Source organism: Mastigoproctus giganteus, chromosome 1 (assembly GCF_048544385.1).
Source record: "Mastigoproctus giganteus isolate SK-2022 chromosome 1, ASM4854438v1, whole genome shotgun sequence".
NCBI lineage: Eukaryota > Metazoa > Arthropoda > Arachnida > Uropygi > Thelyphonidae > Mastigoproctus > Mastigoproctus giganteus.
The window spans coordinates 9,107,016-9,125,514 of NC_143575.1; the positions used below are offsets into that span (position 1 = coordinate 9,107,016).

General features: G+C 36.3%; 1 protein-coding gene across 1 annotated transcript in view; it reads left to right on the forward strand.

The window, feature by feature from the left end:
• LOC150090537 (ATP-binding cassette sub-family C member 1-like) overlaps positions 1-18,499 on the forward strand; it is a 237,859-nt gene that overhangs the window by 126,962 nt on the left and 92,398 nt on the right. Inside the window, 3 exon segments of the mRNA XM_090378370.1 lie at positions 682-826; positions 9,752-9,917; positions 17,922-18,121. Of these exon segments, the coding sequence (XP_090234496.1) occupies positions 682-826; positions 9,752-9,917; positions 17,922-18,121 (511 nt within the window).

Sequence of the window (18,499 nt, forward strand, 5' to 3'; positions counted from 1 at the left end):
AGTTTGTTTGTTGTTTTGTTATTTGGTTTTTAGGAACATTAGCAACTAAGGCCATATTGCTCTGGGTATATGCAGTGGTCATTCCCTGACCTTTCTGCATCCTCCGTATTTGGTGATGACGGGCTCGAACACCGGTCTAATCAAGAAGCGTGTGCTACTTACTACTGCTCCTGCCCACAGAGGCACCTATAACAATAGTAACAATATAATTAGATATTTACACTCTCAGTAAATCTGAATGTAAATATCTAATTATTTCTAAAACAATCAATTGATAATAACTTATTGCTTTCTGAACTGTAATTTTTACTACTTTCTGCTAATGTCCTAGTGTCACATAATTTCTGACAGAGTTATGTCAGATCAACAGTAGCTACCTCAAATTCCTGAAATTTACAACAAAATTTTTTTTAAATTTGTCAATCCTCTCGTAAAGACCCTGCACAAGAATTAGATAAATAAATAATTGTTTGTAAATAATGATATCATATTTATTTATTACATCCATTTATCCATTAAATTATCTTTGAATGTCTCTAGTATGTGAAATTAGATCTTAGTTTGGAGTCAAATTTTGTATTATTCATAACACAAAGTGAAGCATCCATAATGAAACAAACAAGATTTATGATAATTTAATTGCATTTACAAAATCATTGTCATAAATATTTCTAATTTCAGGTGCAGCTGTAGTACTTTCATCACTCTTTGCATTTACTGGTGGTGTTAAAGCATCCTTTGTTATTCATGATGGGTTACTGAATCGCATTTTGAAGGCTCCTCTTTCATTCTTTGATACTACTCCAGTCGGCCGCATTATAAATAGGTAAAATAGCTGTGAATAGTATATACACAGTGTGCAAGATAATTTTGTTCAGTTTTGCCTTGATATATTATTTATGTATTATTTTAAATATATTCATAAGCAAATATTTTGTGGCTAACTGTAATTTCATACACAGAACTGCTATACAGTATATAAGGGCATCCCAAAAGAAATGGCTGCAACTTTTTATTCCAAGAAATATTTTTGCAATTGAAGCAATAACACAGTAATATTTAACTAAAACATGAAAATATCCTTAAACGTCAATGTAATAAAGAAGTGGGATTATCCTCTATGTACATATAACCCTTATTGTAAGTTAGCATTAGCATTAGTAGAGGCATATGATGCAAGAAAGTAAGCTTATGCAGCATCAGCCAAAAAAAAAAAAAAAAAAACTTCCACTTCACCCCTCCGTTCATTCGAAATACCTGTCCAGCTGAGCCTTAAATTTATTTAGGCTATCAACTTCCACAACAAGGGATGGAAGTCTGTTCCACCATCCAACTACCTGCTGGCTAAAGGCAAATTTCCGCACATCTATCCTATATCTGTCTTTCCTCAATTTGAATTTATGCTCTCTCAGGTGATTATTCTGAGCAAGAGGCAGAATCCCATCAGCATTGGGCATGCTCAAACCATTCAAGGCTTTATACACCTCTATCAGATCACCTCACCGGTGCCCAGTCTCCAGACACTGTAATTTGCAAAACTTAAGCCTTTCTTCGTGAGAGCAACCCTTTGTTCCATTCACTAATCTTGTTGCCCTTCTCTGTACTCGTTCCAGCAGCTCTACATCCTTCTTCAAATGAGGCCTCCAGACCTGTATACAGTACTCAAGGTATGGGGTATGGCCTGACCATTGCCTTATACAAGGGAATAATCACCTCCTTATCCCTGCTAGAAAAATTCCTGTATATCATTGATAAGACACCATGAGCTACTCTTGCAGCCCATCTGCACTGCTCAGAGAACTTCATATCTGCCTGCACAATTACCCCCAGGTCCTTTTCATTCTCTACCATTGTCAGTGTAGTACCACAGAGTTGATACGTTGCTCTGCGGTTGCTGTTTCCCAAATGTAGTGCTTTACATTTGTCAATGTTAAACTTCATTTGCCACCTCTCAGCCCATCTGCTCAACCTTTCCAGATCCTGTTGCAGCAGCATAGCGTCAGTATTGTTCTTAACAACCCTGTCAACCTTTGTATGGTCTGTAAACTTGGACATTAAGCTTGATATACCATCATCAATATTATTTATAAATACAGAAAACAGTAATGGAGCCAACACTGAACCCTGAGGGACTCCACTAATAACATTAGTCCACGATGAGCAGTGTCCATTGATTACCACTCTCTGTCTTCTCCCCCTCACCACCCCTTTATCCATAGCAGCAATTTGCCTCCAATGCCACACTGCTCCAATTTGTGCAGTAGTCTTCCATGTGCAACAGTATCAAAAGCCTTTCTAATATCCAAGTATATAATATCAAAGTTATTCCCTGCATCCAGTTCTTTTGTGACTGTATCATAGTATGCAATCAAATTGGTCAGGCAAGACTTCCCCTTAACAAAACCATGCTGTGTACGAGCTATAACTGAAGTCTTGTCTAGATGATCCTGCAGTGCTTCTTTAACCAGTGCCTACATTAATTTTTCTGGAACAGAAGTTAAACTCACAGGTCTATAATTATTTGTGTCAGCCTTTGATCGTCCTTGGTGAATTGGGGTCACATTTGCACATCTCCAGACTATGGGTACCTCCCCTGAGTCGAAGGAAGCTCTCATAATTATGGCTAAGTGTTTGCTTACTTCCTTTGCTGCCTCCTTTAATATAACTGGATAGACCCCATCCACCCCAGGTGCCTTTCTTGTGTTTATCTTCAACAATTTCTCCTCCACTTTACTCTCAGTTATTACAAGATTATCTAGCTTACTGCCAGAGTTGAATACACCTCTGGCATTCCCCTCGCTGAATAACTCCTCAACGAGGAGAAGTTTGATTAGAAATTTTTCTTCCACACATGCCATTTGACTGTTCAATTTATATTTAATACATTATTGACTGTTTGCCATAATTTTATTAACAGAAACCACCCACTGTAAATGAGAAACTAGTAAGTCTTGAACCAGCTTCTATGGCAGTATTTTCAGTTTGAAATGAATAGCAAATTCACCTCTTTTGGTTATGTTATTCAATTTAAAATGGTGTCGGTTGTTTAGATTGACTCATAGATAATGCTATCTTCTTTAAAGTGAGCATATACTCAAGCGTTGTAGTTGTCTGTGTGGGGGGGGACTAGAGACAGAAAAAAATAAAAATGGATAGTCAAGATTCATACTATTATCAAATTATCTTCATAATTATTTTACCATATTGTTTCCATTACATTCCACACATATTACCCCAACATGGCGATATGTTTGTGCACCTGGAAGAGTGCTGTACAAATTGGAGAGGTATGGCATTAAGGGTAAGTTGCTACAATGGATAAAGGTATGGTTGAGTGAGAGATGACAGAGAGTGGTAATCAATGGACACTGCTCTTCGTGGACAATGCATGGGATGCATATAAATTATCAAGCGACTCAGAAGCCTATGGCAGATATAAGTTAATCTGTAATCAGGTCACAAAGGAGGTTTGGCAGGCGAAGGCAGATTACGAGAAATCCTTGGCAAAAGATGCTAAGAAAAACAGCAAAGATTTCTTTACTTATATAAACTCTAAAAGGAAGGGGATGAATCTGATTGATCCACTTGACATCGATGGTTCGACTGTTGATGATCCTGCTCAGATAGCAAACAAACTGAATGAGTATTTTGCATCTACATTCACACATGAGGAGTTATTAAGGTTTGAAAATGGCAGAAGGTTATCAAATTGTAGCAGGGTGCTTAATGATCTTGTAATAACTGAGAGCAAAGTGGAAGAGAAATTGTTGAAATTAAACGTATGAAAAGCAACTGGGGTGGATGGGATCTATCCAGTTATATTAAAGGAGGCGGCAAAGCAACTAAGCAAACCCTTAGCCATAATTATGAGAGCATCCTTGGACTCAGGGGAGGTTCCCACGGACTGGAGATGTGCAAATGTATCCCCAATTCACAAAGGGGGATCGAAGGGTGACACGAGTAATTACAGACCAGTTAGTTTAACTTCTGTTCCGGGTAAAATAATGGAGTCGCTGGTTAAAGATGCATTGCAGGATCATCTAGACAAGACTGCAGCAATAATTCAGACACAGCATGGGTTTGTTAAGGGAAAGTCTTGTCTGACAAATTTGATAGGATATTATGATGTGGTTACAAAGGAACTGGATGCAAAAAATAATTTTGATATCATATATTTGGATTTCAGGAAAGCTTTTGACACTGTTGCACATGGAAGACTATTGTACAAATTGGAGCAGAATGGTATTAAGGGTAAGTTGCTACAATGGATAAAAGGATGGTTAAGTGGGAGAAGACAGAGGGTGGTAATCAATGGGTGGTGCTCTTCTTGGACTAATGTTATTAGTGGAGTCCCACAGGGTTCGGTGTTAGGTCCACTGTTGTTTTGTATATTTATCAATGATATTGATGAAGGTATATCAGGCTTAATGGCGAAGTTTGCAGATGATACACAGGTTGGCAGGGTTGTTAATGACAGTAATGGCAGTGTGCTACTGCAACAGGATCTAGATAATTTGGGCAGATGGGCTAAGAAGTGGCAACTGAAGTTTAACCTTGACAAATGCAAAGTACTGCATATGGGTAGAAGTAACCCCAGAGAAACGTACCAACTGTGTGGTACTACACTTAAGGTGGTAGAAAATGAAAAAGACCTGGGAGTAATTGTGCAGTCAGATATGAAGTTCTGTGAGCAATGTAGACAGGCTGCCAGGGCAGGTCATGGGGTTTTGTCAATGATATATAGGAATTTTGCTAGCAGGGAAAAGGAGGTGATTATCCCTCTGTATAAGGCAATGGTCAGGCCACGCCTTGAGTACTGCGTACAGGTCTGGAGGCCTCATTTTAGGAAGGATGTAGATTTACTTGAGCGTGTACAGAGAAGGGCAACAAGATTGGTGAGGGGAATGAAGGGATCCTCTTACCAAGAGAGGCTTAAGTTCTGCAAATTGCAGTGGCTGGAGACTAGGCACCTGCGCGGTGATCTGATTGAGGTATATAAGGCCTTGAATGGGTTGAGCACGCTGAATTCTGATGGGATCCTTCCACTTGTTCAGATTACGAACCTAAGGGGGCATAAATTCAAATTAAGAAAAGATAGATGTAGAATAGATGTGCGGAAATTTGCCTTTAGCCTGCGGGTGGTTAATTGCTGGAACAAACTTCCATCTGTCGTTGTGGAAGTTGATAGGTTGAATAAATTTAAGGAGGAACTGGACAGGCATTTGGAGGGAATGGTGTGATTTTTTTTTTTTTTTTTTTTTTTGGCTGATGCTGCATAAGCTCATACATTTGCTTTCTTGCATCACATGCCACTACTACTACTACTACTACTACAAATATTATTAGTGGAGTTCCCCAGGGTTCGGTGTTGGGCCCATTGTTGTTTTGTATATTTATCAATGATATTGATGAAGGTATATCAGGTTTAATGTCCAAGTTTGCAGATAATACAAAGGTTGGAAGAGTTGTTAACAACAGTAAAGACAGTATTCTACTCCAGCTGGATCTAGATAAGTTGGGAAAGTGGGCTAAGAAGTGGCAACTGAAGTCTAACATTGACAAATGCAAAGTACTGCATATTGGTAGCAGTAACCGAAGAGAAACATATCAACTGGGTGGTACTCATGGAAGTGGAAAGTGAAAAAGACCTGGGGGGTAATTGTGCAGCCAAATATGAAGTTTGCTGAGCAGTGCAGACGGGCTGCCAGGACAGGTCATGGAGTCTTGTCAATGATATATAGGAGTTTTGCTAGCAGGGATAGGGAGGTGATAATCCCGTTATACAAGGTAATGGTCAGGCCACATCTAGAGTACTGTGTACAGGTCTGGAGGCCTAATTTTAGGAAGGATGTAGAGTTACTAGAATGAAAGAAAAGCTTACCAAGAAAAGCTTAAGTTCTGCAAATTGCAGCACCTGGAGAGTAGGCAACAGCGAGGTGATCTGATTGAGGTGTATAAGTCCTTGAATGGGTTGAGAAAGCTAAATGCTGATGGGATTCTTCCTCTTGCTCAGATTAAGAACCTGAGGGGACACAGTTTCAAATTGAAGAAAGATAGTTGTAGAATAGATGTATGGAAATTTGCCTTTAGCCTGTGAGTAGTTGATTGGTGGAACAGGCTTCCATCTTTTGTTGTGGAAGCTAATAATCTAAATAAATTTAAGGCTGAGCTGGACAAGCATTTGGAATTAATGGAGGGTGAAAAGGTAGGGGTTTTTTTTTTTTTTTTGGCTGATGCTGCATAAGCTTGCTTTCTTGCATCGTATGCCTCTACTAATGCTAATGCTAATGTTTTTCCATCAGTCAAGAAAGTTGTATCTTGTTCATGTAACCAGGATTGAGCTGTTGTTTTCATTTAATCATCAGATTTAAAATGATCTCTGGAGATCTGAATAAATAAAAGTCACAAGGGAGCAAAAGCTGTCATCTCTCTGGGTTTGTCACAGTAGATTGGTAGAGAAAAATCTACAACCTGTAGAAATTATAACAAAACCTGGAGCCTAAACATGACATGCTTAAACCAAAAGAAAAAAAATAAAATTTTCATTCCACTTTGAGGAAAACATAATGCAGGCACTCCTCTACTTATGTACAAATGACTTATGTACAACTCGCAGATATGTTCAAAGCACAAAGCTGTTACTATATTCAGTTATAAGAATCATTTTTGAACACCATGATATTTTTCTAAAGCAGATTTCTGGAGGTCACTACCATAAAACAATAAAACAGTTAGCAGTTTCCAGTTTATTAGACTTTTCTGTTAGTACAATGTAATTATAAACGGGTGGTAAACTCGATCTTATTGCATTTGCGATCATACCGATAACTGCAATTCTGTTGAATTTTATGTTATTATGGTGAAATGTGCTTTCCCTTCACTGAAATCTTCAATCATATAAAAAACATAAATAAATTTTCAGAATCTTCTCTTCTTTCCTATTTTTTGAACTTCTTAAAGTTGTTACTCTGTATTTCACTTGTGTGTATCGTGTTAGTTGCAATTTGTGCATTCCATGATCTTTGTTATTGATTGCTTATTTTCTTACTGTTTTAAATTTTACAAAAAAAAAAAAAAAAAAGAAAAAGTCAGTGAACAGACATATCAATTAGTTACACTATTAATTAAGCTATGTACATAAGCGTACATAGCTTCATTAATAGTGTAACTAATTGATATTTTCTGTAACTAACCTGTGGAAAATATTCTTCTGATTTTCATGCATCATTTAATTTTGTTAATTGGAGGAAGTAAAGTGTAAATTTGTGCTCTATATCTTTACTTTTATAGCCTGTGGATAATATTTCTCTTATTTTCGCTTATTAAAATAGCCATTTAATAGAATTAAAATTCAGTTTGCAAACGTGATCACAATGACCGGTTCTTACTAGATATTGTATAGTGAATGCTATTTTATTTTGGAGAGTCCATCGTAAAGTGATTTGATTGTAGATTAAATTAAATTACATATTGTATTTAGATTAAATTAGTTTTGAATAAATACTGTACTATACATTATTATTCATTGTATGTTTTTTCAGCCTCATTTAACTCAGTTACAAATTGTAAAATGCTGTACATGAAGAAGTTTGTTGGGGGTTATAATCTTGGTGCATTGTACTGTACTGTACGTGTATTTTGTATCTACAAGACCAAAGTTGGACTTACATACATGAAAAAAAACCAATTAAGTACATAAGTTGAGGAGTGCCTATATTGCTGTATATTGCTATATGCTTTTTTAATCGAGGAGATAGCAGCCTTTCCTACTATATCAACTACTTTAAAAATAAAAAGGTTAGAAGATCGACTTATCCCAATATTTTACAAGCATATCTCTATTTTAAATAAAATATGCTAATTGTAGAATTATTATAATTTCTATTATAAAAAACGATTGGCATTGGGGTTCTCCCAAAAATTATATATTTTATTCTTATGCACAGTAACTGACCATTTATTGATTCCTATTTTAAACTACATCATTGATAAAGAACTGGAAATTAGAAATTTATACAATTAAATAGCTACTGCAGAAATCCTTTTAGTAGTTTTTGTCCTAATGCATAACATTTAACATTAATTTTTTTTTTTTTTTTTTTTTTTAGTTAGAAAGCAATCTAGAACATTTGTATGAACCTTGAACAATCTTCAGGATTTCTTTCATACCCCTTCCATCCCCATTATTTCCATACCAGAGATTTTGAAAATATGGCAATAACACACTGTGCAAGTATATATTTCATTATGCTTTTCATATACAAGTTTTAAGCTGCTTCAGAACTGAATGGCATACACCATCAGTAGCGGATTAAGGTCGGTTGAGGCCCCGGGCGCAGAAGAAAATATTGGGCCCCTTAAAAAAAGAGAGAGACAGGGAAAATAAAAATGCATTTTAACCATTTTTTAAAATAAATAAAAAATATTATGTACTATTAATGTTTTATTTCCAATAAAATTTGAATATAATATATGTATACTATAATTAATAATAGCATAATAATAATCACAAAGTTTTGAACTAATAGTTGAACATATGTAAAAGTATAATTATAATTAATGATAGTATACGTATAATAGGAGTAACAATCAGAAATTTGAACAAAAAATTCATAGAATTTTACTCGAAATTAAAATTACAAATGTGAAAATATTTAAATAAATTTTTTTCTTTATTAATTTTATCTTAATATAATTTCAACAATATACGATATACACGTATTTGCGTATATCGTAAGTCTGCACTGCAGGAGAACCTTTGTAAGTACAAAGTAGCAAATGTGATTCTATTGCTCCGATGAGCGGTAGCGCAGCCGCGCGGGGCCTATGCAACGTAGTATGTGTATAGTATGCAGCGTAGTAATGAAATAATTAAAATAAGCGAATATAAACATACTATCAGGTTTTACTGCCGATTGTAAACTTGTATGTAATTAAAATTGCACATATGAAACCAAACTTGGTGTCATTAGAAAAAAGTGTAAAGTTGGGGTCCTTCAGAAGTCGGGGCCCAGGACGTGTGGCCAGTGCGCCCGCCGTTAAATCTGCCTCTGTACACCATTCAGCCAGTTTCAAATTTTGTGATTTGTTTATGAAGTGTCAAACTCAGGTAATGATCCACATTTAGTGAATGTTTTTAGAATTTTACTAAACACTTTTACTCTTTAATGAATGTATTTTTAACTTATATGACACTACCTAAAAGAAAATTAAATAGCCTAGAGATTTGTAGCCTTTAAAATTGCATGAAGAGGTCCTTATCTATTCTGGAAAAGATGGCAAATAAGCAGTTCAAAGATACTTAACAGTGGGACTTTAGTGAAATTTTTTTCTTTTCCTCTTCCAAAATATGCCAAGGACAGTAGAGTATATTTTGGAAAGAGAAATCATTCATTTTATGATATTGAACAATATATACTGTATATTGCTAATTATAAAATTAGTAAAAAAAATTAAAAATTTGTATCAGTGTAGCCTTTATTAAAAAAATAATGGCTATACTTGTACAGTACTATGTACAATAAGTTTCCATATAAGTAGAGATTGCCAATATTTTCATGTTTTTTTATTTTTTATTATTTATTAATGTTTTTAAGAGGGCCACCTAAATTGTGGTCAGTTTCAATATCTGGCATGTTTTAAGCCCTGAGGTCATTGAATTTGAGAGATTCAGCTGTATAAACATAAATATGCTATTATTTAAACTTTATCTCTAGTTATATAAGTTATATTTACATTATCTTTTTTTTAGATTTGGCAGTGATATGGAATCAGTAGATGTTGAAGTCCCAACCAACTTTAGCTTTTGGATAACAGCTATTTTTTGGGTACCTGGTTCAGTGATTATTATTTCTCTGGCAAGTATTTATTCATTGATTGCTGTAGCACCCTTGGGAATAATATATTACATAGTACAGGTAAGAATATGTTTAGTATTAACCATTTGGAAATAATCTTGTTATAGAGTTGAAATCAATTTTAAGTCAGTTAAGTAAAACTTTCAAGTCATTCTATATGTTAGGTATAACCTCTTTCTATACATAGTTGTAAGCAAACTGGGCTTGCTACTTAGTACATCAATGTCATATTGTGGAGGCACTTTGCCACATGTTGCCTTGGTATTTCACTACTATAAACTAAAGACATTACTTCAGTGGAGAAGTATATTGTTTTTTATTTAAAATATACAGGTAACACTCGTATAACACGGCAGTTAGGTTTCTATAAAATGTCATGTTGTGCGAAACCATGTTATACAGGACTAAGAAAAAGTACAAAAAGGGAGGTTATGTTCCAAAAGCTAACAAAAATACACTATTTCATTAACAAAATATTAACAAAACTAACAAAAATACACCATTCTAGATTTCTTGTACCTTCTGCTCTCTGTAAAAAATCAGTAATCTGGATTTGTTTGATTTTGCTTGATAAATCTTTGTGAATTTCATTGTATGGAACTAATCGTTTTTGAAGCTCCCTTTTGAACTTTGGGCTCCTTTCATTCAAGAATCTGCATTAAAAAAAATAAGACTGTAATTGCTTGGCTAACTTTATGCCTACCTGTATGCTTTTTAGTGTAAAATTTGGAAGTTTAGAATTTTCACCTGTGCTGTCAACCTCTGAATTGACTTGGTTTTACCACCAATGCCATTTCTACCAAATCTGCTTTGCCAGCCTCTTTTTCTACCAGTAATTCTTGAATGTTTTCAGTAATCATATCTTTTTTATTTTTTAGGAGCATTGACGACTAAGGCCATGCTGCTCTGTGTATATTGTCTATAAATCACGTGTGTCCTGAGGTCGATTTTCTGTTTTGCTGGATGAAAAATCCAAGTTTCTGGGAGAAAAACCATGCTACCCTCGCATGAGCCTGACTAATCAGCTAATTTGTGAAAAAGACCCATAAAAATTCCTCCCATAATTGATAGAATTTGACAGATCCACCCAGTGTGGGGAGGAGGACGATTCTATCAACTGTGCTTCCCACAAGGGCTTCAGTAGTCATATTATCAAAACCTTCCCCTCCTACCGACATAGCAAGTTCTACTATCACACTGATTTTGTTTTCTGCCTGTTCAACCATATTTCCTGAATGAATCGACTCTGGCTATACATTTTTCCAACAGGCAGTTGTTGATGGTTTTATTTCTTTGAGTGATAACGCTATGATTCTGATACAGTCTAAAATTGAAAAATGTTTCCATGCCTCCATCACTTCAGTATATTCGGAATCAATTTTTTCCAAATCCATCGTAACAATTTTCTGATGAAATGAGTTTTAAAGGTGGATATAAAAGGTATAAAGATAAAAAGGTATATAAAAGGTATAAATGTAGCTATTGGGTATGAGAGTACATGTGAACAGGCGAAGTTTTTACAGCTCCAGCTAATAGGGTTTTCTTAAATTTTTACTTTTTTATTGACTTAAATTGGCATATTAATTTATTTTATAGAGTTGCTTTATATTCCTAGTAACAATACTTTAATTTAATTTAAACTTAGATAGAGATTTTGTAGGTTATTAATTAGTATTGGTAAGGGTATCTAATCCACATGTTGGACAAGTTTTGCAGCTCCTGCGAATGCTAAGTTTTTAATTATATTTAACTGGTTTATTGATTTGTTAGATTAAATTATTTTCTATAAGTATCTTTTTTTTTTTTTTTTTTTTGTTTGTTGTTGGTGCATTGGCTTCTGTGGCCATAATCCACATCCCAAAGTTTTTGCATTTTACTCTGATCCAAGCCCGAGGCGGGATTTGAAACCCGCAACCTTTGGGTTGCCAGGCAGACACTTTACCCACCTGGCTAGCCCGGTTGGCTATAAGTAGCTTATAGACTTAGTCAAGCTCTATGGTTTATTTTGTTTTTAGATAGCATGATTTTGAAAGTAATTAATACCTCATGTCCATAGATTTCCGTTCGTAACTTGCCACCATTGTTAAACGATACAATGTGTACCCTGAACTAGATAGCAAGTATAGTAATATCAAATTAATCAGTAAAATATACTAATCTTATTAAATTTCATTGTCAGTTAAATTGTACTTTTTTTAACTAAATACATATAATGACCTAGTTTTTACAAACATAACATTATAAATTAATACATATAACTTGACAGGAGATAAGAAAGTCATATAATGTAATCCGGACATAATAGTTGATACTGAAATACATATATAGAGTGTCATAACTGCATTGGGATATAAGTTTAGGGTTATATTTTGTTTTGGAATTTTATTTGAAATTGAATAGAAATCATGGTTCAGACCAGAGCAGCAAAGCAAAAGGCTCAAACTAATGGAAGCGCTGTGGCTCAGGGGAGAATTGAGGGGGAGCAGTTGCCCTCTGAATCACAGCCTTTTAAAATGCACTGCTTGCTTGATGTTTGTGGAGCAATCAGGTATGGGACATGATATTGCCAAGGGATGTCTTTGTGTGTGCGCGATGGAGGAAATCGGGCACCAATTCAACATTGTTATGGGCCTATATGAGAGCTTGAAGGACAGAGTGGATGCCCTCGAAGGATCTAAATTGAGGGGCCTATCAAGCTCTCAGCTGCCCACATCAACGCCAGAGCTTGCACTTGATCATCACGCAACACAGCGGCAACTCCCCAAGGCAGAATGCGCTGGTCCCACAGGAACTAGTAGTTGTTGGTGACTCTGTTGTCAGGGAAACGGGGAACATGCTATGTAAAAAGGATAGGTGGAACACGACCAGAATATGTTTGCCAGGGGCAAAGGTTGATGACATTGTAAAGCAGATATCATCTTTTAAGGACACAAAGTGTGATATTGTTGTAAACGTTGACACTAATGATGTTAAGAGTAGGAGACTGGCAGAATTACTTAACAAGTACATGTTAATGTCGAAAAAAAGTTGTGAGGTAGGGCTGAATTTAAAATACGATAGGAGGGAGTATAAAATGAGAGCCTTGTCAATCAATTCGGCTCTGGAGAGATTGTGCAAGGCTCAAGGTGTAGAATTTTTCTCAGCCCGGTCTGTGCTTGTTAACAGGAGAGACTGCTTCTACAGAGATGGGATACACTTAAATAGAAAGGGTGCGAGAATATTTGCTGATGCTATCAAGGCAAAGTTAGGTAGGTCGGAAAACTGCTAGCTTCAGGGGAAAAGACAGACTAATAGATTAACAGTAGCCACTAGCAGAGATGAAAGTGATTCTTGCACTGCTTCTATTGAAATGCAATTGAGTAGCAGCCTGGAAAGCAAGGCAATGGGGATTTCCAGGACTGCTGGGAGTCATAGTGGAACAAGTAAATACATGGGCTATGTTAGGGTAACTAAAAGTAGAAACAAGTGCATGTATACTTGCATGTACACTAATGCTAGGAGTATAGTTAATAAATTTGACGAGCTTGAAGTGCTAGTCACTTCAAGGCAGATATTGTTGGGATATCATAATCAGAATTGCAATTTGGGGAGTACAATGTGTACAGAAAGGATAGACAGGACAGGAAGGGAGGAGGGGTTATGCTGTTACTTAAGAAAGACATAAAATCTAAGGAAGTGCATCCAATTGATGTTGGTGTACAATGCAATATTGAGTCTATTTGGTGTGACATAAGCACTGGGAATAGAAAAATGAGAGTAGGAGTGTGTCATAAGTCTAATGAATCTGATGAGTATAATGAGCAATTGTGCAGAGAAATAGAATGAGCCAGTAAATTAGAGTGTCTTATAATGGGAGATTTTAACTTCCCAGATATAGACTGGAACTTGTGGGTTGGTCACTTACACACTAGGAAGGCTTTCATGGATTTATTGGATGATTGTTTTCTACAGCAGCATGTTTGGGAGGCAACTAGAGGGAGTAATACTCTTGATCTGATTATCAGTAGTGATTCTTCATGCATTAAGAATCTGCAGATAAAGGAACCACTAGGTGGCAGTGATCACAGTCTGCTGAAGTGGGATTTACTCAAAGAGGTAAAGGCACCTTCGTAGCCAGGTGGGAAGGAGCAGCAGTGCATAGCACACACTTCTTGATTAGACCGGGGTTCGAGCCCGTCACCACCAAATACGGAGGATGCGGAAAGGTCAGGGAATGACCACCGCATATCCCGGAGCAATATAGCCTAGTTGCTAATGCTCCTAAAAACCAAATAACAAACAACAACAGTCAAAGAGGTAACTACCATCAGCAATAAAGGGAAGAGTTTTTTTCTTTCGTAAAGGTGACTACAGTGGTCTGAGACAGTATTTAAATTCTATACAGTGGGACCAACTAATGATGTTACCAACAGCAAATTCAAAATGGGAACCATCCAAAGAAATAATCTTGGAAGCTACTAGGCTTTTCATACCAACTAAGGAATATTGTTCAAGATTTAGACCTAAATGGATGTCAGATGAACTAATTAGACATGTGGCAGAGAAGACAAATCCATGAGATACATAAATTAACAGGTGATACAGAAGCCTATGATAGATATAAGCTGCTCTCTAACAAAGTCCCGAAAGAGGTTAGGCAGGCAAAGGCAGATTATGAGAAATCTTTGGCAAAGGATGCAAAGAAAAACAGCAAAGAATTCTTTACATATGTAAACTCTAGAAGGAAAGGGATGAATCAGATTGGTCCACTTGATATTGATGGTTCAACTGTTGATGATCCTGCTCAGGTAGCTAACAAACTAAATGAATATTTTGCATCCGCATTCACACATGAGGAGTTATTCAGGGAGGGGAATGCCAGAGGTGTATTAAACTCTGGAAATAAGCTAGATAATCTTGTAATAACTGAGTAAAGTGGAGAAGACCACTTTACTCAGTTATTACAAGATTATCTAGCTTGTTGTTGAAGATAAACATATGAAATTGTTTATCTTCAATTTGTTTATATTCAACTGGATTGAATCTATCCAGTTTTATTAAAGGAGGCAGCAAAGGAAGTAAGCAAACCCTTAGCCATAATTATGAGAGCTTCCTTGGACTCAGGGGAGATACCCATGGATTGGAAATGTGCAAATGTGACCCCAATCCACAACAGACTGGTTAGTTTAACCAGTCTGTTGTGGACTAAACCAGACTGGTTAAACCAGTCTGGTTAGTTTAACCAGTCTGTTGTGTCAATTACAGACTGGTTAGTTTAACTTCTGTTCCAGGGAAATTAATGGAGGCACTGGTTAAAAAAGCATTGCAGGATCATCTAGAGAATACTTCAATTATAGCTCGGACACAGCATGGGTTTGTTAAGGGGAAGTGTTGGCTGAACAATTTGATTGGATACTATGATGTAGTCAGAAAGGAACTGGATGCAAAGAATAATTTTTATATAATATATTTGGATCTTAGAAAGACTTTTGTTGCATATGGAAGACTGCTGTACAAATTGGAGCAGTGTGACATTGAAGTCAGGTTGCTGCTATGGATAAAGGGTTGGTTGAGTGGGAGAAGACAGAGAGTGGTAATCAATGGACACTGCTCTTCATGGACTAATGTTATTAGTGGAGTCCCTCAGGGTTCAGTGTTGGGTCCATTGTTGTTTTCTGTATTCATTAATGATATTGATGATGGTATATCAGGCTTAATGTCCAAGTTTGCAGACGATACGAAGGTCGTCAGGGTTGTTAATGACACGAATGACAGTACACTGCTGCAACAGGATCTAGAAAAGTTGAGCAGATGGGCTGAGAGGTGGAAAATGAAGTTTAACATTGACAAATGTAAAGTACTGCATATGGGAAGCAGTAACACCAGAGTAACGTATCAACTGTGTGGTATTACTACACTGATGCTGGTAGAGAATGAAAAGGACCTGGGGGTAATCGTGAAGTTAGATATTAAGTTTTCTGAGGGTGAGAAGAGTAGCTCATGGTGTCTTGTCGATGATATACATTAATTTTTCTAGCAGAGATGAGGAGGTGATTATTCCCTTGTATAAGGCAATGTCAGGCCACACCTTGAGTACTGTGTACAGGTCTGGAGGCCTCATTTCAAGAAGGATGTAGAGCTGCTGTAATGAGTACAGAGAAGGGCAACAAGATTAGTGAATGGAACAAAGGGTTGCTCTTACGAAGAAAGGCTTGGCTTATATTTTGCAAATTACAGTATCTAGAGACTAGGCACCTGTGAAGTGATCGGATTGAAGTGTATAAAGTGTTTAATGGTTTGAGCATACTCAATGCTAATGGGATTCTTCCTCTTGCTCAGAATAATCAGAATAATGAATTTGTGCCCTGAGAGGGCATAAATTCAAATTGAGGAAAGACAGTTGTAGGATAGATGTGCGGAAGTTTGCCTTTAGCCAGCGGGTGGTAGATTGCTGGAACAAACTTCCATCTGTCATTTTTGAAGTTAATAGCTTAAACAGATTCAAGGCAGAACTAGACAAACATTTGGAGCTAGTGGATGGGTGAAATGAGAAGAGGGTGTGTGCGGTTGTTTTTTTTTTTTTTTTGGCTGATTCTTTACTTTCTTGGATCATGTGCCCCTGCTAATGCTAACCCTGGGGGCTCACATCTGGTTAGTATGGGCTTGGCACACCCAGGGTCCTGAGCCGGATATCATCATCATTCTCTTTCTTGGTGATTCCCTTCTACTTTTGACTCTCTCTCTCTCTCAGGGTAACTCGGGAAGTTTATTTTTTCCTGATGCAACATAATCCTCAGGCTTCCTTGCATCATATGGCTATTAATAATAATATAATAAAAATAATGCTAAATGCTATAATGCCTTGATCTAATGGCTGGATGAAAGAATTTGTATTAACCTAGTACAACTGTGTTGGGTGGAACTTAACTTCAACATTTGGATGACTTAAATCTTTTAGATGGCCTTGTGTGCTATCCAATAGTAATAGAACTTTGAAATCTAGATTTTTCCACAAGTTCAACAGCACAGAGCGTAACATGGGAATTACCCAACAAAATAAGATACAGGGAATTCTTAATAATTTTTTTTTGACTAGCAAGGCAACAGCAGAGATTCAAAAAGAGTGGAAATCTGAAAAATTATATCCAACATAATAGCAGGGTTTTTCCAGCACAAAAGCTCTGTTATGCAAGGTTTACCAAAATTCTTTAACCATGTTATAGCGAAACCTTGTTATATAGGTACCGTGTTGTGTGAGGATTGCCACAATTTATCAATTGTGTTAGAGTGAAACTGTGTTGCAGAAGTACCGAGTTAAGCGAGCATTGCCTGTATACTACTACTTCCCCTGAATTTCAAATCTGATTGGAGTCTTGTTGGTGTACAGGTAGGCATTGTGAAGGCCTGAGCAACCCAGTAACAAGATATGTTCTGAGGTTACTCAGATCTTCACAATGCCTATCTTCCCACTGATGAAACTCCAATCAGAGTCAAAACCTAGGTCTGCATAATAGTAGTAGTAGTAGTAGTAGTAGTAGTGGCATGTGATGCAAGAAAGCAAGTGTATGAGCTTATGCAGCATCAGCCAAAAAAAAAAAATCACACCATTCCCTTCAAATGCCTGTCCAGTTCCTCTTAAATTTATTTAACCTATCAATTTCCACAACGACAGATGGAAGTTTGTTCCAGCAATTAACCACCCGCTGGCTAAAGGCAATATTTCCGCACATCTATTCTACATCTGTCTTTTCTTAATTTGAATTTATGCCCCCTTAGGTTCGTAATCTGAACAAGTGGAAGGATCCCATCAGAATTCAGCGTGCTCAACCCATTCAAGGCCTACACTTTAAAAAAAAAAGCAATATACTTCTCCATTGGAATAATGCCTTTTATTAAGAGTAGTGCAAGTACTATGGTGAAGTACCTACACAATATGATATTGATGCACTAAATAGCAAATCCAGTTTGCTCCTGGCTATGTACAGGAAGAGGCTTTTGTCCTAGACTTAATTATGTAACAACTTTAATTCTATTTAAAAAAGTTTTTTTTTTTATAATGTCAGTATTAACTTTTTTTTCTTACAGAAGCTGTATGTTACAACATCGAGACAGCTCAGGTGCTTTACTTCTCTTACCATGTCACCCATATATTCTAGCTTCACTGAAACTATTTCTGGAACTGCAATTATTAAAGCTTTTAATGCTGAGGAACATTTTATCAAGAAATGTTACAGTAACATAGATAAAAATCGTAACTGTTTCTATTTGGAAAATAATGCTAATAGGTATGTAATTCAATGAATATATAAAGTGCCAAATGGAATATCATGGATACTTAATTATGAAGTTTATATATTTGTACTAATGCGATTCTTCCCATTCCTCCTAGTGTTTACATAAGTAAAGAAATCTTTGCTACTTTTATTTTTATTCTTTGCTAGAGACTTCTTGTAATCTATCTTGGCTTGCCTAATCCCCCTCCCCCTTTTGTGACTTGATTGCAGACTGGTATGTTTACTGTAGGTTTCTGTATTGCCTGATAATTTATAAGCATCCTATGCATTTTTTTCTTTTCCACAAGTCCGATCAGTTCATCTGATATTGACATACCACCCCACGAATAGGAGAAACACTTAAATTTCCAATTTATAAGGACTTACCCT